At 46.3% G+C, this 25,475-nt stretch overlaps 1 protein-coding gene across 6 annotated transcripts in view; it reads left to right on the forward strand.

Moving 5' to 3' along the window:
• EXOC4 (exocyst complex component 4) overlaps positions 1-25,475 on the forward strand; it is a 761,664-nt gene that overhangs the window by 554,145 nt on the left and 182,044 nt on the right. The window contains exon 12 of one of the 6 annotated variants that reach the window (XM_036247083.1): positions 8,134-8,158. The exons of the other annotated variants lie outside the window; for them this stretch is intronic. Coding sequence (XP_036102976.1) covers positions 8,134-8,148 — 15 coding nt within the window. The 3' untranslated portion in view covers positions 8,149-8,158. Of the gene's footprint in view, positions 1-8,133; positions 8,159-25,475 lie in introns of those variants that run through there. 6 annotated transcript variants of the gene reach the window in all.

The raw sequence follows: 25,475 nt of genomic DNA on the forward strand, positions 1-25,475 counted from the left end.
AACGACCACTCACATCTAGACTCGGCAGCAGTACTCTGCTGTGTGTGCTTCGCAGTCGGCGAACTTGGCACCTTGGTTCTTCAGACACCCCAGACGCGAGTGCCGTCATCCCCTGAGCTCCACGGCGGTGTACGTGGGATTCTAATACCTTTCTTAGGAAATCTGAGCATAAAGAGAAATGAACTGAGTGGGAAAGTAGTGGCTCTGTTCAAAGAGTGTTCAGGTTCTAAAAGCACCCTTCAGATGTTTCCTTCTAACAGGTCGGGACAGAGACCGACCCGCTCCTGTCTGGGGATCGTGGGCTGTGCGGTTGTGGGCGGCTGCCAGGGAGCTGGTCGCCTCCACTGACGGCGGTGCAGGCTGCGGGGGGCGTTTCTCTGCGGGCAGAGGCGGCTCACCGTGTGATCAGCCTGACCCTCTACAGATACTTTTAGTCTTATTTCGGGATGAAAAAGAAATAGGATCTTGTCTGGTTGGCTACTTTTCTTAAGGAAGTTCCTGGTTAACTACATTTCTATAAGTAGCTTTCTGCAAAGCGAGGGGAGGGGAAAAATATATATATATATACAGGGTGGGGCAAAAGTAGGTTTACAGGTGTGAGTACATGAAGCAGAGTTTATTATTTTTTGTATTAATTACTGTATTTTCTGTACAAACAACTGTGAACCTACTTTTGCCCCACCCTGTGCATATATAAACTAACTTCTATATGATATTGTGCACTGGGCTTTTAGGAAAAGTCCAGAGGGGCTAGAAATGAAGAAATATTTTTCTTTTGTCTGCAGAAAATCATCCGCAACCAGCCTTATACGTTGTAGAACATTAATGATCTCAGAGTTTGTGTCTTACGAAGCCAGTTACAATGCTAGATGTTTTCTTCAATAGCCCTTCATCTCTCATGATGTGTTTGGAACAGAATTTAATTTAGATGCAACTTTTTCAAGAATTCATTGATTGTGAAGTCAGTTGAAAAAGAATCAGCTGGAATGGAAGACTGTATTCACGTGGGCAGGGGCGTGGCAAGGGCCTGCTGAGTGTGAGGGTGATCACATGGGCAGGGGTGTGGCAAGGGCCCGCTGAGTGCGAGGGTGATCCGTGGGCAGGGGCGTGGCAAGGGCCCGCTGAGTGTGAGGGTGATCACGTGGGCAGGAGCGTGGCCAGGGCCCACTAAGTGCGAGGGTGATCACGTGGGCAGGGGCGTGGCAAGGGCCCGCTGAGTGCGAGGGTGATCGTGTGGGCAGGGGCATGGCAAGGGCCCGCTGAGTGCGAGGGTGATCACGTGGGCAGGGGTGTGGCAAGGGCCTGCTGAGTGTGAGGGTGGTTGCAGCCTTGACGCTTGTTAGCAGGCTGTTCCAGAAGGACCGACGGAGGGCTGAGCCCAGCTTTGGCCCAGGCTTCTGAGTGGACATGCACTCTCGGGAAAGGTAGGCCCACGGGTGCCCATCCTCGTCATCACCAAGACTGTTCTAAGAAACAGGGCTCATCTGGGGTGAGCATTTGAGACGCTGATTGGCTCCTGCCTGGGCCCCTACTTGGTGGAGGAGCAGGCAAGGAGGTAATGACTTAGGACAGATCTGCTGACAGGGACCGAGCTGCATAAACACTCTGTTGCTCAGGTCTTGAGAGAGTCGTCTTTGCCTGAAACATATTTGGCTTCACTTGCTAACAAAGGCATCTTCAGATTTATTTCCTCTCCTTAAACACTAGAGAAGAGGAAGAATGTCCCATCAAAAGAGTCGGAGGAGAGAGGAAAGGCTGGCTCGACAGCCCGGGCAGGGGACGGCTGTCCTCTTGGAGCAGCGGAATTGTGACCGGGCAGGCTGGCTGGTGGAGCCAGAGGCTGTGGATGGAGAACTGCTGTTCTCGGGGAATCTTTGAGGTTCTTATCATAAGTGATTGTTGTCCTGTCTGCATGTTGCAGCTCCGGCTTAGAGATGTTCTAGTGAGAAAATGAAGAGAGAGAAACAAGACTGTCTCAGTTTGCAAGTTAAATGGCCCTTTAAGGTGAATGATGCACATAAAACAGCTATTTGAGGGTCTGCCCTGCTCAGAAATGAGCGTGTACGTCAGCTTAGCATACGCGCTCTCAGATGGGCTGTGAGAGTTGGACCCACCTGCTGGAGCAGGGACGACAATACGAGTGATTTCCATGGTGAAATTCCGATAAACTAGATGATGCACGCTGACTTCGTAAACACCCACTTGTGCTCCACTAGACAAGGACATGCGGAGACAAAGAAGTTGAACGTATAATTCCCACTTCTCAGGAGCTTCCAATTTAGGTAGGGAATTGGAAGCTTGGCACTTTAAGAGTTGAGGAGAGAGACCACTATGGGCTAGAGAATTCCAGAAACTTGAGACATGAGGTCCTGAACTGGACACTGGATGTGCAGAAATGGAGAAAGCAGAGGAGACAGCGACCCAGACAAGGGACAGAACGGAGCAAAGACACAAAGGGGTCTGTTCGTGAGAGAGGAGATTGGGCTGGAGAGCGCAGGAATGGGCGGAGAGGAAGAAGTGAGGTTAGCGGGCACAAAACTCTTAAGGAGGTCCTCAGTTTTGAAGTAGAAGGAGGTGCAGGATTGCGAAGGGGAGTGCCTCAATGGATACTCTTTTTTTTTTAAGTATTTTTTTTATTGATTTTTTTAGAGAGAGCAGAAGGGAGAGAGAGAAACATTGATCAGCTGCCTCCTGCATGCCCCCCACTGGGGATCAAGCCCGCAACCCGGGCATGTGCCCCAACTGGGAATCGAACCAGGACCTCTCAGTCCATGAGATGATGCTCAATCCACTGAGCCACACTGGCTGGGGAATGGATGCTCTTTTAAGGGTGAGTCAGCTTCGACCATTCAGACAGGACTGGAGGGCAAAACGCTTGGGGTCGGAGAGGCCAGCCCAGGCGGGACCCAGTAATTCAGCTCCGAAGGGAAGACAGATTCCAGTGTGACTTCACGGCCCCTGAGACTTGCTCAGCTCAGCATTCTAAGTCCATCGTTTGATCGATGGTCATAATTGGCCAAACAAACCAGACAGGCTTACTTTCTGGAATAAGTATTGTGCTCATAAATCCTCATCAGGTTTCCTCTCTGAGCCTTCCCAGGCAGGGACTGGACGGGCTTCTTCATCACCTCCGTCCACAGAGCAGCCGACTGCCTGCAGCGTCACCTTTGTTTCAAGATGAAGCTGTGCGGTTCTCACTTACTGCCTTTCGCGGCGACCAGGAGCTCTGTCAGTTAAAGTCCTGCTTTGGGGAAAGAATGACACGCAGCTAGCTCATTAACAGGTTATCTATGTCATTATGTCCTTTTTGGATTGTGCATATTGGAAATAGAGTCTTTTGAGGAGAAAAAAAAATCCACCTGGGCTTCCAGTTTCTTTTTCTTCATCGTTCGTATCTGCTTTTTCCCCTCCATAGTTACAACTATTCCCATGATGGATGGTCCTATCTTTGGAGTCCAGAATTCCCTGAGTATTCACTTGCAAATAGCTACAAAGTCACATTCAGATAACTGCACTTAAATGAGAGCCATTCAGAACCTCTCCTCACACAGGACTTCTCAGTGCCCTATTTCAACCGCGGGAGCTTAATTGCTTCTTCCTTTTTATGCCACAAAGCGTGTTTTAATTTATTCTTGCCTTGGTCATTCCAAGGTCAAGGCTGCCTATCAGGTGCTTGCAGAAGTGCCCTGGTGACCTTGCTTGCTGTGTTTGTCCCTGGCTTCCAGGGCTTTGCCAGAGTGAGCAGCCTGCCCGCGCGGGGAGAGGCTGGCTGTCAGTTAACGTGCTGCTTCTCCAACGAGAACAAGCCCCTTTCCTTCGCTTCTTTCAGTTTTGCATCAGAGACCAAAGAAATCTCTGGCACATAGTAGGCACTCATTTGCTGAATGAACAAGAGGGAAGTCGTCAGCACTCTGTTAAAGGGTGGCCTCTGGCTTACACAGCTAGGGCTAGGCTGCGTAAAAGTGAACCTATATTGTTTGCCAAGGGAAGTAGCATTAAACATTTGACCTTCTTTTTAAATAGACTTTTTATTTCAGAAAAGTTTTAGGTTTACAGAAAAGCTACAAAAATAACACAGGGAGTCCCGGTGCAGTGCACACTCAGTTTTCCTGCTGTTAGCATCTGGTACTAGTGTGGTGTGTTTCTCACAGTTAATGAACCGATAGTGATACATTCTCACTTGTGAAAGCTCACACTTTATTCCGATTGCCTCGTTCATTTCTTACCTGATGCGCTTATTCCATCCCCGGGTCCCACCCGGAACGCCACATTACATTCGTTGTTTTGTCTCCTTCGATTCCTCTCAGATGTGACAGTTCTCAGACTTCCCCCTTTCTGTAAGGGCCATGGGAGTGGGTTAGGCATGTGTTAGGATGTCCTACAGCGTGGGTGTGTCTGATGTTTTGCTCCCGATTTGACTCATGGTGGCTTTCTTGCGGTCCGTGTTTAGGGAGGAAGACCGCAGGCATCAGGCCCTTCCCTTCGCCTCAGAGCAGGTGAGCACGCTGCCAGCATGTGTCAACACTGTCCACGCGACCTCGACCGCTGGCCGAGGCAGCACGGTCCGATTCATCCCCTCTTTCCGTGGTTTCCTCTCCGAAGGAAGGCACCGTGCACGACCCTCATACCCCAGGGTGGGCACTGCTCTCCTCCTCGACATCAGAGGATATGCATAAAGTACTTGGAATGCTTCTGCATGACGCATGTGTCTCTTGGCTCCCTCCCATTTTTTTCTATTCAATTCTCACTTAAGGATATTTTTCCATTTATCTTCAGACAGAGGAGGGAGGGAGGGAAGGAAGGAGGGAGGGAGGGAGAGAGGGAGAGAGAGAGAGAGAGAGAGAGAGAGAGAGAGAGAGAGAGATTGATTGGTTGCCTCCTGCACGACCCCAATCAGGGCTGGGGATCAAATCACAACCAAGATGCATGCCCTTGACCAGAATCAAACCCGCACCTCTTTGGTCCTCGGGCTGACGCTCTAACTGCTGAGCCAAACCGGCCAGAGCTCTTCTCTTCCATTTTTATATTTACTCAGCCATTTATTTCTATCAGCATGGACTCATAGATTTTTATTGTACACGGTAGGTTACAATCCAATACTACTTTATTTTGTTGCTCAAATTGTTCTAGCCATGGGGAGGTGTTTCACTTGGCACTCAAATCCTGTATCCCGAGCTTTGTGATTTTTAGCACTAATTTTCTGGCACCACGAGATGCTCCAAACTACATCTGTATATTTTATACCCCAGCTCTAGAAACAGCCATTTTTCCAAGGAGCTCATTCCTGTTATTGGAGAATAGTTTTGGCAACCTGGATCTGGGGACTTGGGCATCATTACTTCTGGGTCCTCTCAGGTGACAGAGAGCGGAAATAAATATGGGTCTGTATACTAACCCTTGTATATATTCATATCTACACATATTCCTATGTGTAGCCACTTGAACCTATCTATTAAGCTAAAAATGAGTTTATACCGATGTCTCCAACTCTAATGCATTACTGCATAGATCATTCTAGCCTCCGATCCTCTTGCTTATCTGTAACCTCCTTCTTTAACAGCGAAAACTCTGCCTTTCATAATTCCCGTTGTTTGCTCAGCTGTTCAATTCCAGCAACATATATGGTAACATTAGAGTTGTGAACCCACAGGCTTGTGGGAAACGACTCCCATCAACCAGCACGTGGTCCTTATGTACAGTTCCTTTTGCCATTAGTTTTACACTCTACTAATTTCCAAAATTACTTGGGTCAGCGCCTTTTCTCCCACTCCTTTCCAGAAGGTTGTTCATACATTTGCAGTACAGTTAGATGGTTTGGTCACATTCTGCACTCCATCCTGGGATTCCTTAACCTCCTAAGTGACTTTTTTTTTTCTTTTTTTTTTCTTTTATTGACTTTAGAGAGAGGAAGGGAGAGGGAGAATGAGAGGGAAACATCGATGAGAGAGAACATTGATTGGCTGCCTCCCGCATGCCCCCCCACTGGGGGTCAGGCCCACAACCTGGGCATGTGTCCTGACTGGGAATCGAACCAGCGACCTCTTGATGCATGGATCGATGCTCAACCACTGAGCCACACCGGCCAGACCTCCTAAGTGACTGTTTAAAATTTTGCGTACATTAAGGTTTATTCTCTGCGCTTTAAAGTTCTATGGGTTTTGACAAATACATAATGTCATACTTTACCATTAGAAGACCATACAAAATGGTTTTTACCATCCCCAAAATTCTCTATAATTATCTATTTACCCCTTCTCCTCTCTCCACATTGCCTCCGGCAATTACTAATCTTTTTACCATTTCTGTAATTTTGCCTTTTCCAGAATTCCTGTCATTGGAATCATACAGTATTTAGCTTTTTCAGACTAGCTTCTTCGATTAGCAACATGCCTAAGATTCATCCATGGCGTTTCCTGGCTTGACAGTTTTTTTCATCACTGAACAGTATTCCATGGTGCGGATTATGCACGTCATGTGCTACAGATCTGTCAGTTTGTTTGCCCTGTATCGCAGGACATCTTGGTGGCTTCCTTTTAGGATGTAAACATCTGTGTGCATACTTCTTGGTGGTCATAAGTTTTCCAATCAGTTGGATAAGATGTTGGCTGTCTGTGGAAGTTGTGGGGGTGAATGGAATGTGGGGTGAGGACAGACATAAATAAGCAAGCACAGTACAGTGGCGTTTTAATGAAGCATGAACATGCTGAGTAATGGTTGACTCTAAGGAAAAGGCAAAATTAAAAATAATTTACTTTAACTTTTAGATTCTGTTTAAAAACATACTCTTAGGTTCTTTAAAAAAAAAAAAAAAATACCTAGAATTCCTTTCTAGGAAAAACATACTCTCCCTCCAACGTTCCCCTCCAAGCCCCACAAAAATCAAACCAACTTGCTGAAGACATGCTGTCCACCTGCAGTGAAGGCCACGTGTCACAGGCTTAGAGTCTCTGTCTGAGAAAAGATGGGCGTAGGGAGTCACTGGTGCTCGACTCCTTTAGAACTTAGTTTGTCTCCTTCCAGCTCACACAACAGGGGGAAACTGTGTGAGGGGGAAACAGCTCTTACCCGTGAGAACTCTTAGCTATCTGGAAACCTGGATTCATGGGACAAAAGAGCAAATATAATTCTTTTTACCAAGTCATTCGAGCTAACGACATTGAGGGTCCTCCCCCAGGGGTCTCTTACAGAAGGAACCAGACCCAAAAGAATGAGGCTCGTGGGAAATGAGATACTGCTTTGTCAAGAGCTTTGTCTTCCAGGAAGAGGCTTTTGTTCAGTTTCCCGGAAGAGGTGCCAGGGGCCCTCTGTGGGGCCTCTTGTTGGCTGCTTGAGGTTAAGTGGCCAGGCCAGCCGGAGTGACCTCGCCAGGTGAGGGTGAGGACGGTGGGAGTATGCGCACTGCCCGGGCGGCGGCGCGTGCAGGAGGCGATGCGTACGTCCTGCTGCAACGTGCAGGGACCTGCATGTCAGTAAACATGACACAGCTCAGAGGCTTCAGCGAGAGGTCCCCTTCATCTGTAAAGCAATTAATAGGGTAGAGGAAGTACAGGCAGAGGGGCCAGACGGTAAGTGCAGACAGAAGTTTCTCCAACGCCCGGCATGCCAAGAAATTTGTGAGCTGTAAGTGATGAGAAACTTTTTGATGTATAAAACATAAATAAGAGCAAATTAAAGATTTCTCTTTAGGTGCAAAAAAAGAAATCAGAGATAAGTTGTAATTCTAATTTAGTTGGTGAATGTTTTTAATTAGTCCCTGGGTAGCTATATTTAAAAAAATCTTGCTATAGTTCATATATTTGTCTAAAATGCATCAGTTAAATATTTATATGATTAGTTATATATTTATAATGTCTGCCTTTTTATGGAGTAGCTTTATAGTAATAATAGAAAGTGACTGGATTAAAAGCTAAGTTTACTCTTTCTCAACTAGATATCTCTGATATACATAGGAAAACCCAGCTAATTGGCTCACGAAACTGCTGACAGATTTGCCTCGTGAATACTAACTCAGTTGCAGACCCTGTACTTGGGTGGAATAATCAATTGTTTTAGAGCTAGTCTAGCGAATGCAAGTACTTACATAATGGCAAAACTTTTAAGCTTTTTAAAATTCTACTTTCTTACTTCTTGCAGGTCCTTGGCATATAGAAACAGGCTGGTTCACTTAAATGACAGAAACATAACCTAGCAGACAAGGGATGTTGTAACCAAACTCATAGACATGGGACAAATACCCTTTGTAAGTCATAACTCGATTTAATGAGACTGGTTGTGTATAGTCAGACCATAGTATGAATTTGGCCCGGCTCCTGTTGGCAGTGTTTAGCACATGCAGATGAGACTTCGGTCAAGTGTTAGAGGTGGAAGTTGACTCCCACTCTGTCACTGAAGTCCAGCTCAACAAGTTGTCTTGCCTAAGGTGACGCAGTCAATAAAGGGCAGCTCCAGGAGTGGGACTCGGGCCTCTCTCCCGCTGGCCTGGTTCTCTTTCTAGCCTACCTGCAGTATTATTTACAGTCCGCTGCCTTTTCGTGCACCGAGTAATGTTTTAACATTGGATTTTAACAGCACCAGTATACCTTTAGAAAGCTAAAACAATATCCATCTAAAGACAAGAACCAAATCCCACCTAGTAGAAAATAAATACATTTCCATTTTAGTATCAGTGGTAAGAAAATTGTTGTCACCATGCCTAAGATAACTGTTGCCATTACTTTTACAGGAAAAGTCTTGTGTTCTGCTGGACTCCTCCGAGAGGGGCATTTTGAACCACCTCCTGTTTAGGGGACTTCGTTTTTCCTTTTGCTCCTTTCTCTACAGGCAGGTTTCACTGCCAACCCAGATAACAAGCATCTCTCTCCTAATTTATGGTTTTCAAAATTCCACAGTGTTTTCTCCCCTTGCTGTCCAGCACGCCTCCTGAGAAGTCACAACGATTTCAATAATTGATGGCTACTTTATGAAATTGTCAGGCGGGATCCATCCTCCTGCCTCCCCCAACCAAGTCCTTGAGCAGTTAATCCTTTTATGTTGCATGCCTTTTTTCCCCTTCCTGGTTTCATTTAGAAAATTATATTATTCACCCCGGACTGTAACTGCCGTTGTTCTGCGGGGAAGGCGGCAGGATGGGGGGGGGGGGGGCTGCCTGCCGTGAGCATCTGTGGGTTGTAAGATGTCTGTTGTGCTCCAGCCTCCAATTTCTTAGCCATCCCACCTTTTAAAGATTTAATTATACCTGTGTAAAAGCCTAATCTGAAATGTGACTTCTGATTCTTTTGGAAGATAAAAGAGAGATTAATCCATTGTTAAACACGAACAAGCATAGTACAATGGTTCAAAAACTTGGGGCCGGGACTCAGAGATCTGTGCTCAGCCAGCAATTTCTGAGCACCTGCTGCAGACCCGGCCCTGGACTGAGCACTGAGAAGTGCGGAGACATAAAGGAGACGTAAAGGGAATGAGGAAACTGTGCCCCAGGAATGTGCATCTTGCTGATTTGCTACCAGCTCATGACGTGATGATGGGCGATGTGCTTAACCTCTCTGGCCTCAATTTCTCATCTCTAGGCAAAGGATCTTATTGGGCATCTCCCAGTGTTCTTCCATCTGTAACATTCCAAGAGGCTTTGGAAAAAAGGCCACAAAGTAGCAACCATATTCCTTCTTTGTCAGATTTAATTGGAAGAGTGGGGGGTGGAATAAGTTACAGATTTTCTCTGACAGACATCAGTTTGTCCCCTCTGAAATCAAAGGTGGTCCAGTCTGAAGGCTTTTAAACAAAAGATTCCCTTTTCTTCAGTATACTTTCTACCTTTAAGTCCGGCAGGCCCAAAGCAGGTGTGTTTGGGAACAGGTCTCTGAGGAACTGAAAGTTGTTATCAAAGGAGCAATAACTTTCCTCTCAGATTACTGCCTGGCATCTTTTTGCTAGTTCACGAAGCTGTTTCTTTTCAGTGAAGATTCTGATTAAAATGTGTTTTTCACGAGTCTGAATTTCGCTATCCATTGGCTGAAAGGGAAGGTCACAGAATGTTTCTACTGCTTCTTTATATTTTATTCTTTTCTCTTTGGAGGTTCCTAGTTTGGATATGGTGAAACTTGCCAACTCAAAAACTTTGAAAATGTAAAGATAGTAAACATAAACACAACCGTAGATCAGGCTTCGTAACTTGGAGAGGAAATGGCTTCCATCTCTGCCAGATCCTCATAGTGGGGGATGAAGTGAACCCCAAATGGCAGTGCACCCCATTACAAATGGAACACAATTGCCACATGAGAAAATAAAGGTTTAGAATGGGGTTTATAACATATTTATGTTCAGCGAGCAAATCGTAACCCATTCACCTATTGGAAAAACAATTTCCCTGTTACACAGGGAAAATGGAGTGTTTAAAATGGAAATGAATATGACAACCAAACAGACTTGGTTGAAACTGGCAAATTTGCTATTTACTTACCTGTTGTCTTTGCACCAGGAGAGCGACATGGGGCCTGGGCCTGCTTTCAGCAGTAGTGGTTCTTTACGAGAGAGAGAGTCCCAGCCATCCAGGTAAAGGAGTCTGCACGTGTCCCGTTCTCCCTAGGGTGCAAATTGATGTTAGAAAATGCTCCTCCTCATATGCAATATTCATGCTTTCCAATTTGCAATCTACTTCCTTTTCCCTCTTTCATCTTTATGAAAATCTTTGCAAGCAGCTCTCTTCTCTATTGTCTAGTAATAAAATATTGTGAGTCTGGTAATAAGCTCCCCTATTTTTGATAATTTTACTTATCTTTCGGACTGTGTTCTTTAGACCAGTGCTTCTAAAATTTTAATATTCATATAATCACCAGTGAGGTCTTCTGAAAAGGCTGTGATCCAGCGAGTCTGGCTGGGGCCCAGTCTCCGGCCTCGGAACGAGCACTCGGGAGGCTGGGGCTGCGGTCCCTGAGCCATACTTCGAGTGGAAAGGCTGTAGACCAGGGGGCAACAAGCTTTTCTGCAAAGAGCCAGATAGTGAACATTTCCATGTGGCAACGGGGACCTAATGGTCGCTGTTTGATCAGCCGTGCCGTTGTGATAAGAGAGCAACTGTGGACAACGCGGAAATGAACGAGCATGGCTGTGTTCTGGTCAAACCCGGCTGACCCAAAATGCAGCAGCCTGATCTGGCTTCGAGTCATAGTGTGCCCACCCCTCGTTTAGACAGTGTCATTGCACTGGTATGTATTCTGTTACACTCGGTGGTTTTCATTCAAGTGTTTGCATGGGATTGTTTTACAATGTAGGTACATATATAAAATGGGTAGAGGTTCATGTATGCTCTACGGAGTTATTATTTAAAAATAAATAAATAAGCCAAATAACGAGGTATCTTTTCCCTCCAGAGGACTCGGAATAGGCGAGAGGCATGATGTTTTACGCCCTTGTGGCGTAATGGTGACAGCATTTTGGGAAATCACTCTCTCATTGGGAAGCAGTGGTTACAGTTCCATGTCGTTTCATGCTCCCCTCCTCCCAAACTCCGACTCTGCCCGGTGTGTGCGCGTTCCTTTGAGCACATCCTTCGCCATATCATTTGGCACTGATCCATATTTGGGTAATGAGATAGTTTGTTGTGCCTGCGATGAAGAAAATGATTTAAAATGTTTTTAATAAGTTAACAGGAGCAAGTGTGGAAATTACTGTAATGAGATAATGACAGTGCAGCACACAGCTCGGAGACAGCTCTGTGAAAACGTGCGCTCTGAACAAATTTGTTCTCCTGTGTCTTCCTTGGCGAGCTGTGTGGCGTCCGCCTGTCCGTCTGCTGGTAGTGAGAAGTGGCCTTGTGAGTTGGTAGTCACAGGAGTGAAGGCTAAAGCTGTCGATCAGTTAAGAGCGCTGCTGAGCTTTAGGATGTCAGCCATGAAGGACTTATGCCAACAGCAGACCCTGTCGTGACAAGGGCTTTATGGGAAGATCAAAATCCTAGCTTACGAACCTCAGCCCAGTGTGCTAGGTTCACCGTTTACTGACTTACATACTTACTTATTTTGTTGATCCTCACCCAAGGATATTTTTCCATTGTTTTTTTTTTTTTTTACATAGAGAGGAAGGGAGGGAGGCAGAGAGAGAGAGAGAAACATCAGTGTGAGAGAGACACATCGATTATTTGCCTCCCCTATGACCCTGGGCCTGAGGATCAAACCTGCAACCCAGATACGTGCCCTTGACTGGGAATCGAACCCTTGACCCTTCATTCTGTGGGCCAATGCTCTAACCGCTAAGCCAAACCGGCCAGGGTAGATTCATCTTTTTTATCTGTCTATTGATATAGATCACATGTACTTTATTTCTTTGAAGTTGTACGTGTTATACATGAAAGTTATCTAAAGTTGCACGTATTTAGCCAACATACATCATTGTGTACTTAGTATGTGGCATGGTATAAAGCAGAGAGTGACAGACTGAGGAAGCCCTGAGTGTTGCTTTCCAGTTTATTGTTTAGCAGAGAGCAACAGACAAACTGACTGATCGGTAGTGTGTCTTCCATGATCTACATTTGTACGTGGCACATTGGGAGCTAGGAGAGGGAGTGGTCATTCAAGAAAGAGTTCATAAAGGATACTGTAGCTAGAGCATTAACAAGCATATAGAGGCATGTAATAGCATAGCACATCGAGATAAATAGATACATTGCCATATATACCATGATGGAATTCTATGCAGTGATGAAAATGGATGAATTGCATGGTATAACCTGGATGAATCAGAGTGTTAAAGAAGAGAACAGGACACGAAAGAGTATGCAAAACAGATTCCAGTAATAACGGGCAAGTTTAAACTGTAGAGTTTAGGGATCCATATCTAAGTAACAGAATCATAAAGAATGGCAAGAAAGGATTATTGTGAGGTTACCACTGTTGAAAGTGAGGAAGTTCTGATTGTCTGGGGAGCATTTGCAATACTGTCAAGTTTTGCTTCTTTACCAGGTTTGTGGTTTCATTGACTTTTTGCTTTATGATTATTCATTAAGATATACATCCATGTTGTAAACTTGTGTGTGTGTGTGTGTGTATACATACATATAATTGTGGAATGTATAGGTTATATTGCATAATACAAGAGACCTTACAAAGAGGATAAATACCTAAACTAAGACAGCAGGAAATGGAAGAATGAAGGGGATTCGGCGTAGAAGCTTATGGCTACTGGTTGCACTGGGGATGGAAAGCCAGGGTCTGCCCTGATTCCAGGTTTCTATTTGTCCACTGGAAAGACGGCATTGGCTCAGACGGGGATACAGGATCCACCACGGGCAAGGCCTTTGCTCCTGCTGCCGACGCTCCTTTTAGGCCCCTTCTGCTTCTACACAAGGCTATTATTCTACACCTCTTCTTCAGATAAGTACAAATCACCACCGCCTCCAGCCCAGCCCTGCCAGACACTGCTCAGGTGCCCATGCTCACCACCTCTTCATTCCAGCCACACGTCCAACCATGCAGCCTGTCTCATGTCACCAACCCCGTTTGACTTCACCAAGTCCTGGCTCACCACGCGTTCTCGCCGTCCGACACACAGTCTCCTCCCGCGTTTTCGCCGTCCGACACACTCTCTCCTCCAGCGTTCTCGCCGTCCGACACACACTGTCCTCCCGCGTTCTCTCGCCATCCGACACACACACTGTCCTCCCGTGTTCTCGCCGTCCCACACACACACTGTCCTCCCACGTTCTCTCGCCATCCGACACACACACTGTCCTCCCGCGTTCTCTCGCCGTCCGACACACACACTGTCCTCCCGCGTTCTCCCCGTCTGACACACACTGTCCTCCCGCGTTCTCCCCGTCCGACACACACACTGTCCTCCCGCGTTCTCGCCGTCCGACACACACACTGTCCTCCCGCGTTCTCGCCGTCCGACACACACTGTCCTCCCGCGTTCTCCCCGTCCAACACACACACTGTCCTCCCGCGTTCTCGCCGTCCGACACACATTGTCCTCCCGCGTTCTCCCCGTCCGACACACACACTGTCCTCCCGCGTTCTCCCCGTCCGACACACACTGTCCTCCCGCGTTCTCGCCGTCCGACACACACACTGTCCTCCCGCGTTCTCCCCGTCCGACACACACTCTCGTCCCGCGTGTCCTGCCCATGCTTATCTTCTTCTGTGCATATAACAGCACTGCTTCATCCTCTCCTTCAGATTTTGCTCAGTTTTTATTTTTATTTTTTAATCCTCACCTGAGGGTGGTTTTCCATTTATCTTCAGATGGAGTGGGAGGGCGTGAGGGAGAGAGAACCATCGACCTGAGAGGCACACCAGTTGGCTGCCTCCCACACAACCCCAACCAGTGCCAGGGACCAAACTGCAACCAAAGTACTGCCCTTGACTGGGATCGAACCCACAGCTCATTGGTCCCTGGGCTGATGCTCTAACCGCTGAGCCAAACCAGCCAGGGCTGCACTCAGGATTTGTGAGCAAACTTAAATCCTCTCTAGAGCCCTCTTTAAACTGCCCCCGAAATACCTGTTTACATGAAAATCGCACTCGATTTTCTACTTTGATTTTGTTTTACCTCTTAGGGTTTTTTTAAAACTTAAAAGGGCCCTTTATTAACTGAAGCCTAAAAATCCATACTTAGATCTTGAAATGGAAATTTGTATGGATCAGTAGCTGCCACATCATGAGAACTTTGGTTTTTACTGCTTGTGTGTTTTCTCTTAAATGAAGTAGAGTGAATGAAGGAACCCGGATAGCAGGAGGGTGTGGAGGCCACCCTGACACTCTGGGCAGAGGGCCCGCAGGGAACACAACACTTGCTAAATGTAACGAGGGCCCGCGCAGCGAGCCGGAGCTGGGCCTGGGTACACCCTCTGCGACTGTGTGGAGGGGAGGAACCTGGGGGTCACCCTGCACACCGTCTGGTGTCCCGTGTTCTCAGAAATCAAAACCCCTCGCGGGGGCTTGGCTCCCTCCCAGGCGGAGGCGTATCACACACGTCAGCTCCTCCGCACAATTCCTGCCTCGCCATCTCCCTCCCACCCAGCAAACCGCATCGTTCTTTTTTTTTTAATTCCCACCAGAGGATATGTTTGTTTGTTTGTTTTTCTTTAATTGATTTTTGGACAGAGAAGAAGGGAGACAGAGAGAGAAACATCAATGTGAGAGAGGAACATCGATCGGTTGCTTCTTGCACGTGCCCTAAACGGGATTGAACCTACAACCTGGGTATGTGCCCAACGGGAATCAAGCCTGCAGCCTTTCGGTTCATGGGTGACACTCTGCAGGCCTCTCGCATCCTCCAGGACCCCAGTTTGGAGCTCGGTTGAAGCGAAGCTTTGCCCTCAGGGCTACAGCCCATCCCCTCGTCCTGTCTGAGCGCCGGGCACCACAATCCGGACTTGGCCACAGTGGCCCGCGTGCTGACGGCCACACTCCTTTTCAGGGGGACATGAAGCGTCCAGTTGACTGGCTCAACTTGTCAGTCTTACCGGATTTAAAAGATCATAAAAGACGGGCATTTGTTTACCATAATAAACCAACAGAGTTTGCAATAAATTCTACAACTGTCCCCTTCTTCCCACTCCCCCCACACATACACATACACACAGGGAAAATGTAATTCATAGCAAAAATAGCAAAACATCACACTTACTTTGTATCTATGTTGTTGGTCTTCAATCAAGCAAAGACATCGGGGATCAAGTGAAAGGAAATTCGTGAAGACACACTGCAAGAAGCAGGCCGAGACAGGGGTTTCACAGAGCCGGTTTCCAGCCCTCTCAGCGTAGGCCTCCATTACCTGAGGCTTTCATTTCATCTTTTAATCTTCAGTTCTCTCTTTCCATTTAGTCCTCCCCCCCCTACCCCCCCAATTTCTTGTAAACCTCAAAATGCTGCTAAATAGAAATAATGGGCCAACCTGATGTTAATCAAGAACCTTGTAAGCACAGATTTTCCACCACCATTAGCTGCGCTGTGGATGGCATGTAGGTGGCATCAGGCCACATTGGTCCTCCGGGCCTACAGTCCCTTTCCAGAATCCAGTCCCTGTAGATTAACCCAGTGCTGGAAGAGTCCATGCTGTTGCTGCTGGAACTTTAGTACCGATCAGGCAGCCGAGGCAATATGGTGCAGTGCAGGGGTCAGCAAACCATTTCTGTGTAGGCCCAGAGAGTCTTTTTGGCAACTATTCAACTCTGCCTTCCTAATGAGAAAGTAGCCATAGATGCTGCATCAGTGATCACAGGGCTGTGTTCCAATAAAACTTTATTTATAAGAATAGGTGGTAGGTCACATTTAGCCCACTGACCATTGTTTAGACCACTGACCCCTGGTATTGTGGCAAGATGGTTGGATTTGGAGCTGGGTTTTTACGTAAGATTTATAACCTGTTTCACCATAGTGCGGTCCTAAGTGGGTCTCATCACTTGTATATTTATTTACAAATAAATGTGTAGTACTAACACTTGTCATGCCTCCCTTAGAACATTAGATATGATAACATAGATAAGATGGACTCTCTGTGAACACTGTGCGAACATGGCCTTTTCCCCAGTAAGTATTACTGGCAGCAGCAAGGGCGGTTTTTCTAGAGGAGTAGGACCCACTTCTCACTTCCCACAACTGTATCGGAGCATCTTGGACCCGAGGGGCCCGGGTTAAACCCCTGTCAGCCCTCAGAGAGCCCATGCTTGGGGGAGAGTGCCGCTGGGAACACCCATGTGTGTGATTCTGATTCAACACACCAGATACACATCATGAAGCACAGCTTCAGGCCGCTCATGCAGGAGGAGGGGACGATGCCCGTGTGGCCTGGGGCATCTTTCACATCAACCCTGACCGTCAGGGGGTTCAGTCTTATGGAGGGTCTCCCTCCCATCCAAACGTTCTCATGAAAATTTTACACTTGCCAGGAAGGACTTGCTATACCTGAGACATCATACTATAACTTTTCCAGTTTCCATATTTTTATTTTTACTGTATTTTACTTTATTTTATTGGCCTTAAAATTATTATAATTTTAATTTATAGTAAACTCTGAAAAGAACACCAGTAGTGACAGGTTTTTATTTTATTTTTTTCCATCACCATTTATCCCCCTCCTCTGCCTCCAGTTTCCATAGTTTTGACATTAACAAAGCTAGCTTATACACGTCTCATGAACTTAGGGCATCAGTGGGAGATAACTGTATCTTATGTGGAATGCTGTATTTTCTATAACAAAATTTTCTAATTGTTCTGGTCACTGTTGTGAAAAGCACACATGGCATATCGTTGACCCCTTGATGTCTTGCATACGATGGATGTTTAATGCATGTTTGCTGAGTGAAAATAAGTTTAGGCTAAAGTACATGAGGGCTTGTTGGTATAGGAGAGCCTTTCAGAAGCCAAGAATACCAGAATTCACAAACCTTATTTGGTAGCTTTTACCTTTTAATGGAGCGCTCATCTATTTTAACCAGAAGCTTGGGGACTTAAAGTAGTTTTTATCCAATGGTAATCTGGTAAATGTTTAACAGCTAGCTCTATAGGGGGAAAAATGTGGGGTAGGAGGGAGATCAAGCAATCAGTCCTGATTTGTAGTGTTGACCAATTTCCGTGGTGTGACTACTCCTACCACGGCCAACTCACTCTACCGCGCGGAGCTGAGTGCAGAATACAGAGCTGAGAAGAGCTGCCCAGTAGCACACCGTGGCCTGGGATTTCCCCACACCTTGCAGTAGATATGGAGAACCTCAGTGCCTGGGTAATAGTAGTGGTCATGTGTTAATCATGCCTGTGTTTAACAACGGCTTCATCATTCCCCAACATCTAACCGTTCACTCTCAGGAGCGCATCCTGTTCTTATCGCAGTGTATTACGATGGCTTGCTTAGTTGTCTGCCTCCTTCCCTAAGTAACGAGCTTCCTGAAAGCATGTGCGGTGTACCTCTAATGCCCAGCACACAGTAGGTACTCACGTACGTGTTTACTGAATGCATCATTGCGACCTCGGCATTCTCAGCAGGGTAATACATTGCGAAACAAAAGGATTTCTTTTCCTAAAGACCACATTCTATTTTCCTGGTTTTGGTCAGCTTTCACAATGTGCTTTCTATGTATGTTTTTCTCTAAGCACTTCAGCATATGAAATATTAATGTTTTCAATATCTTGTAACTAAGGGTATGTGAGTTATTCATGAGCATAATGTTCAAAGAAACGACTCATAATATAAATGTGTTTGGGAACTATTTTTCAATAGAATGTCAATTTCTTTGATCTGTTTGTGTTCTTCTAAACCAACAAAGAACACTGCCAGTCCCTGTGATATGTAGATTAATTATGTTTATAAAATGGCAGAAAATTTTAAAATTTTCTCTGGGTACTGCATAACTTTTGTTTTTCACCCAAATCTTTGGTGCAGGGCAGAATTGGAAATTCTAGCATCTTTGTACTTGAAAGTATCCTAAGGACAAAAGAATGTGCTTCCCATAGTGTAGGCAACACTTCCGAAATGTGCTCCACGGGGGCCAGTTCTGTGGGATGTTCGTGGGTATTGTGGAGAGAACTGTTTCCAAGGTAAAAATGGGTTTGGGGGAAATTAGTTTAACATCACGTGGGTATTTTTGCAGTAGCACATCACTGAAGCGAGTACAGTATATTCTGTTTCCCAGTGAATTTGTCTTCACAAGAGTATCACAAGGACATCATGTTCTAAGGAATATTCTTTGGGAAATATCACACTCATATATAAACAGACACAGAATCAGAGAATGTGTAGAAGGAGAGGCCTTAAAGGTTATCTAGGTTACCACCCCCAACCCCATACCTGTGTCAAAATGTATTTTACATCACCCCTGCCAGATGGCCACCAAGCTTCTGCTAAATACGAATCCTAGCAGGAAAGTTCCCACTCCAGAAGGCCCAGGGAAGCAAAAATCTGTTTCTCTGTAAATAATGCATTACTTCTGGTTTTGCTACTGGAATATTGGAAAAACAAGCTTGCTTCTTTTTCTACAAAGTAACTAACATGTTCTCTGTTAGCCCTCTCTTTATTATTATTTTTTTTAAATATGTTTTTATTGATTTCAGAGAGCTAAGGAAGGAGAGGGAGAGAAAGAAACATTGATGTGAGAGAGAAGTATCAATTGGCTGCCTCCTGCACGCCCACTACTGGGGATCGAGCCTGCAAACCAGGCATGTGCCCTGAGCGGGAATCGAACCAGTGACCTTTTGATGCATGGGGCGACGCTCAGCGCTCAACTAACTGAGCCACAACAGCCAGGACAGCCCTCTCCTCTCTAAATTGAACATCACTAGTTTATTTAACTCCTCCTCACTTGGGAATATTCTAGAATTCTCACCATCCTGTTTATTCTCCTGTATAATGTTGAGTGTCCCTCTCAAAATGAGATACCTAGAATTAAATACAGTCTGCTATGGTCTGCCAACAAGAATGTTTAACTTTTTATTCAAGAAATACTTCTGGAGCCACTGTTCTGTTTGGGGTACAGTTCTAGAAACTGGCAACTGGGCCAGGTTCTAGTTTTCATGGAGCTTACAGCCCAGTGGTGGACAAACCAAATTAGAAATAAGTAAATGGGAAGATGGTCTCAGGTAGTCACAAATGTCATAAATGAAGCAGGAATGTCTATCACAACAAAGTATTTAGGAAGGACGTGGCTGAGTTTGAGGTCAGTGGTGAGTGAAGATTTGGGAGGTGATGTTTGAACTCTTGAATGATACTGAGGAACCCGAAGGTGGCATCTGTGGGTGGCATTGTCAGCAGAAAGGAAGGCCACCTTGGGGAGTATTGTGAGGGAAGGGGAGAGTAACACGAACTTCTAACGGGTGTGATTCCAGTCAATCTGACCTACACTGATAGTTCATTGATAGTGTGATGACCTACATTTGGTAGTGCATTGTACTACTGTTGATCCAGGCCCGGGTTTTTGGTGGTGGTTGTTATTTTTCAAAGAATCTGATCAAGCTTCTAAGTCCCACTGATTTTTGACAAATTAAAATCTCCAGGTCGTTTCTTCTCCTTCTCCTTCTCTCCTTCTCCTTCTTCTCTTGACAAAGCCAGTAATTTGGAATCTAAGTGAAAAGGATTTATTGTTCTTAAATTTTATTGTTTTGGTTTCCTGCTTGTTCAGATCATGTTAAATTCCTGACATTGTCATCAATAGTAAGAGCAGCATTCTCAGCTTTCTGTTTTTGTTAAATTTATTGAATGAATCTTATATGTTTTTATTCAAAGTTATCAATAAAAATATATTCAGGTCATTTCCAAAGACTATGTATATCCCTTTAGGTTGAAAGAATCCTTTAACCAACACTTTCTCAGTATAGCTGTTTACCCACCTGCTAATACTTGATTCTGTGAACTGTCATCCACCCCATATTTTTCCCAGAAGGATAGCCCCCAAGGTAATTGAAGACATATGGATCACTCAGCCTACTAATCCTGTAAGAAAAAGGAAGGAAAATTACCATAACGCCCTGAATGCATTTAGATACCTAATTAACTTAGATAACATTTATCTAAATGTACATAAATGTAACTTGGATAACATTTCCTTTTCTAAATGCCCGCAACCCAAAAGATGATTGAAGTTTAATCAATTCTTTTTAAAATGCATTCTCTTCCATTAAAAAAAAAAAAAAAAAGGCATCACGTTTTCCTGACTGCAGTCCTTGGGGTGGAGATCGGGGGCCAGCACAGTTTGGGGAGCCTCCCTGACGAAGGCATTCTTTCTACAAGAGCGGAATGGCAAGGTCTGCTGTTACTTAAAATCCGTCACTCGAAATCCCACTGAACAAGTTGACATTTCTTGGGCACTCACAGTGACCTCGGGACCAATGACATGTTCGAAACACTAAACGCAACAATAAACAAACAAATTAAAAGGTACTCAAATATCTTTGCTCATAAGTACTTTTTAAAGGCCTGGGAAGTTGGAGATAGGTCAAGTTCCTGGAAGCTAGAGTTAGTCAATTACCTGTCCTTTTGCTCCTAATGTTCAGAATCCAGTAAACAATTGTAGCCTAAGGTAGAAAAGTGCAATTTGGCTTTGTGTCAGGCAATCAGGTAGTCTGGGCATCTTGGGAACCAGGTCATTTTTCTGGATGACACGGAGATAACTGTGTGCTTCGTCACCAGCCAGGGCTGGCCGGGTTCAGCTGCCATCCTGCCTTGTTTCTTCACAATGTTGTTATTGTCGAGATCTCATCTGTTGGGTTGATAACCATCACCTCTGTTTTGTGGGGAAAGAAAATCTTTCTTGTCCTACCATCTGCGTTGTTGGACAGCAGGCGGAGGCAGCCTGAAGCCCAGCAGGCCACTCGCAGGTTTCGCCACTCCCAGACACGCAGCAGGCTCGGTCCCGGCCAGCAGTTTGCTGGACCCTTTCCATGTGCCCTGTCCGTGTTGTCTCTGGGGCCCAGGGCTGATGTTCTGGAGCATTTCCCACTCTGGCCAGGTGAGACCTCAGCCTCTCGGTTTGTGTCAGGCAGCACGTGACTTACACTCTTTCCAGCCACAGGCTGTGCTCCTCCGCCTGGGAGGGAGCCCAGCCTCCGCTGCCTTCTTTCCGGGCCTGTCTGTGAGCAGAGGGACTCGCGACCGGTTCGCCCTGCACCCTGCACTGTCCCTGGCGGTACGCAGACCTCGAGGTGTGCGCGCACTTGCCCTGCGGAGGGAGGTGGAGAGTTTAACCCTCAGGAGAGGTGGGGCTCGGCACAGTCACTGCTCCTGGGACAGGAAGTGTGTAAAAGGGTCCATCCCATTTGATGGCCCCCAGGAGAGGCCCCACAGTGACAGGTCAGCAGTGTCACTTGACCCCCATGTCTGGAGTCTAGACACCGGCCGTCCAGCTCCGTTCCTCGGGAAGTCGGGCCGAGCTGTGAGTGGTAGACAGGGCCTCTGGGACTGCCGGAGGGAAGTCCCTCAGAGACCCCGAGGTCCAGTCCCCACACGTGCTGCGCGCTCGTCTCGGGCTCCTGGTTACTAGGTATTTTTCTTGCAAATCCTCCTCCTGGGCTCAACTGTTCAAAAGAAAAATATAATCCTGGGCTTCATGTGCTCTGAAGCCAAAAAGAGTGCAAGAGGGAAGTTTACATCAGATCTGACGGTCTTACTGATCGTTGCTGATAAAGCCTGGCAGAGGGAAGGTAATGGGAGCCTCGGGAATACAATTCACTCTTTCATCCACTCAGCAGGTACTTTATTTTTAAAACATAAGCACAGCCATGAGCAAAATTGAGAGATGGTGTAGGGCCCTGAAGTACTTTAAACTTTTTTTTTTCCAATATATTTTTATTGATTTTTTTTTTTTTTTTAGCGAGAGAGGAAGGGGGAGAGAGAGAGAAACATCGATGTGAGAGAGAAGCATCAATAGGCTGCCTTCTACTGGCGATCAAGCCCGCAGCCTGGTCATATGCCTTGACCAGGAATCGAACTGGGATCTCTCCGTTCATGGGACCATGCTCAGTTCACTGAGCCACAGCAGCTGGGCCACTTTAAACGTTTGAGCCCTCTTACCACCTACCCCATCCAACCTTCAAGTAGCCCCTCTTAACCATTTCTTGTTTTGGGGTGTATCCACCTAACTAGTCCTTTCCTTTACTCCCAAGAAACCAATTTAGGAAAAAAAAAAACTTGCCTGTAGGCATTAATTAAAGAAGGAAGAAGCCTTATGGTCTAAACCACCCACCAGACATGTGGGCAGGGTATTATCCCTACTTCTTGGAGTCCCTTCCTGTCCCCCTTTTCTCATTTGTAGGAAGTAGACACGCAGTGCTGCCCTCTGGTGGATTATGGTGGTGTCCCTGGCTGCTCCTGCTGTTCCTAAGGGCCTGGCCAATCAGCTCTTTCCAGCAGCACCACTATGCAGGCATTTAGTAGAGCCAGCTTCTGCTACTTCATGCTTTCTCCGCCTCTCCCAGTCCACCAGCCCTCCTGGAATAGCCTAATAACCCAAGTCAGAAAACCAACTTCGTTTCGCCTGTGGATTTTTAGTTGCTCCTCTGTGCTACAGCCAGTGCCCTGAATATTTCTTTTGTCTAATAAGATATGAAAATGAGAGATAAGAACAGCCAGGTCTGTGTGTCTTCCACTTACTGGACAGGCAGGATTGATTTCTTTATCTCGAGTCTCAAGATACTAGCACAACAGCATTTGGAGATATGTAGCTTTGAGTCTGGGGCCCTGGGATCCATATTTTAGCCTATAACCTTCAGGTCTTCCTGTTCATTTTCTCTGGGCTGAGGGCCCACATGGTGATGTCACAGTACTCTGAACAGAAGACAGAAGGATGAACAATTCTGAAAAGCATAATGTGTACCTTTTTCTTTGGGGAGAGGGTAAAAGCAACTAGTGATTGAAAAGTAGGGGTTATGTTAGCTCCTGGGGTTTCTTTCATCTGCCAGTCAAAGCAGTTGACCCTGCATCCCCTTCCCACTCGGGAATGATGCTGGACAGTTATTACATTTGGGGAAAGCCTCAATTTAGAGACGGGCACCTGGTTGTCGGCCTTTAGGTTTGCCACCCACCAGCTGTGTAAATGGGTCCTATCCCTTGACATCTCTGAAGGTATTTGCTTACCTGTAATCTGAAATATCTCCCTCACAGCATTGTCTGGAAGATCAAATGATCTGGAACATGTGCAAGCATCTTGTCAAGTGAAACCCTATGCGAATACTGATTTTAAGAAACTGGCCTGTATAGTTTTAAAAGCAAGGTCTTTGGAATTGGATCCCGGAGCTGCCACTTGCGAGCTGTGTGGCCTTTCATGGGGGCCTGCATTCCTACAGCCTTAGTTTCTTGTTCTGTTTCCTGGAAGGAAAACCAAGGTGACCCACGGCATCAGTATGGGGACTGAGGAGGAAACGCACGTCAAAGCGCATTGTGAAAGCAAGTTCTCTGTGGATTGAAGTTACTGGCGCAATTGTAAATGAGAACACGTGAGATGCTGCAGTGACCCAGAGTTATGAGGGAGCAGGAGCTCAGCACCTGGGGCACGCTGCCCAGGCCTTCTCCGGGTCCTGCCTTTCACCAGCAGTGTGGCGGCCCTCTTTTGTTGTTATGTGTTCACTCCTCTGTCACCCACAAGCCTGAGCTCCTCGAGTGCAGGACTGTGTTCTCACTGCATACGTCTTCCTGTGGAGCGTCTAGTGTGCGCAGGTGCTCAGAGAAGGTCTGTTGAGTGACTAAGTGCGTGCTTTTCATATCTGCTGTACCTCTAATACGGTAGTCCCTCAGGGATACCACTTGCATTTATGGAAATGACCTCAAATTGGAAATGGATTGGCCATGGCCAGTTGTGTAGCTTGTACAAACCCCACAAAGTAGCTTCCGTTCTGCATCGCTGCACTTCTTACCGCTCTTGACCCAAATTCCTTGCTTGTTAGGTTCTCATCTAGAGCCAGAAATACAACACTTTAAAAAAATAATAATACCCCCACTTGCTCTGCCTGGGTGGCTGTCTTCTGATACCCTGGGTCTGCACAGGCATCACTGGATTGCCGGGCAGCTCTGAGGAGGACATTGCCTTTGGAATCGCGCCTTAGAGACGCCCTGAGGGTCGGGCTTGGCCTCGTGCGGGTGCTTAAGAAATACTGAGTCCAAACTGGAATGTGTTCTGTTCAGTTCACAGACAGCAGAGTTTTCTATACTTCACCCCATGGCACTTTCCAAAACCTGTATTATAAAAACGTGTCCAGGTTAGTTAAAGTAGCATCACAGTCCTGAGTCTCTATATGCTTTGAACAGCAAGTGGCATCTCTTTGCAGCTTGCTGTCCAATCCCAGTGTGCATTTCAATCTCCGATTGCAATTGCTTATTTTGTGCCAGCCTTCCACTCCAGCAGGCCTCTTTGTTGTCCTCATTCACGCAACTGCAAAACCCCACCCACTGGCACCAATCGGACTCGTCTCCTGGACCCTTGTCGGTGAAGTTAAGTCTGCAGAGATTGTTGTGCAGTCTTCGTTTTTCCCAGCAGCCACCAGACATACATGGCACCAGAGCTCCAGCTACATTTCAAGCTCATGTCCCAGAGGGAGCGAGGCGGACCATCCATCTCCAGGGCCACCTGGCTCCCCCGTAGGCTCTTATGTTATATGTGGCTGTGTTGTTGGCACTACCCTCCCTCTCTTCCCACCACTTCACCCAGAGCTTTTCTGAATATGACAACCATCTAAAGACAAATTATCTCCTTGCAAAGTTAATTTCTGTTTCTCAGCAGGGAGCAGCCGTTCCCGCTGGGTTTGAAAGTGCTGCTGTTTGGTTAATGGATGAGTGTCTCTTGGATCCCTCACCCACCCTGGAATTGTTGCAGCGCCTGGCTTTCCATTTACTTTAATTTCCTACTTGCAGCTGGCGTCAGGAGACCTAAATGGGTTTGTTCACCGGGTAGTGGCTTGCAGTCATTAGCACTGGAAGGAAATCAGACTGCAGACAAGGACTGGAGAGCCACTTGCTTGCCATCCTTGACAGGTCAGGACAGTTAGCTTGTTTGGGCTTGTTTG

The sequence above is a fragment of the Molossus molossus genome, unplaced genomic scaffold (assembly GCF_014108415.1).
Source record: "Molossus molossus isolate mMolMol1 unplaced genomic scaffold, mMolMol1.p scaffold_m16_p_7, whole genome shotgun sequence".
Lineage (NCBI taxonomy): Eukaryota > Metazoa > Chordata > Mammalia > Chiroptera > Molossidae > Molossus > Molossus molossus.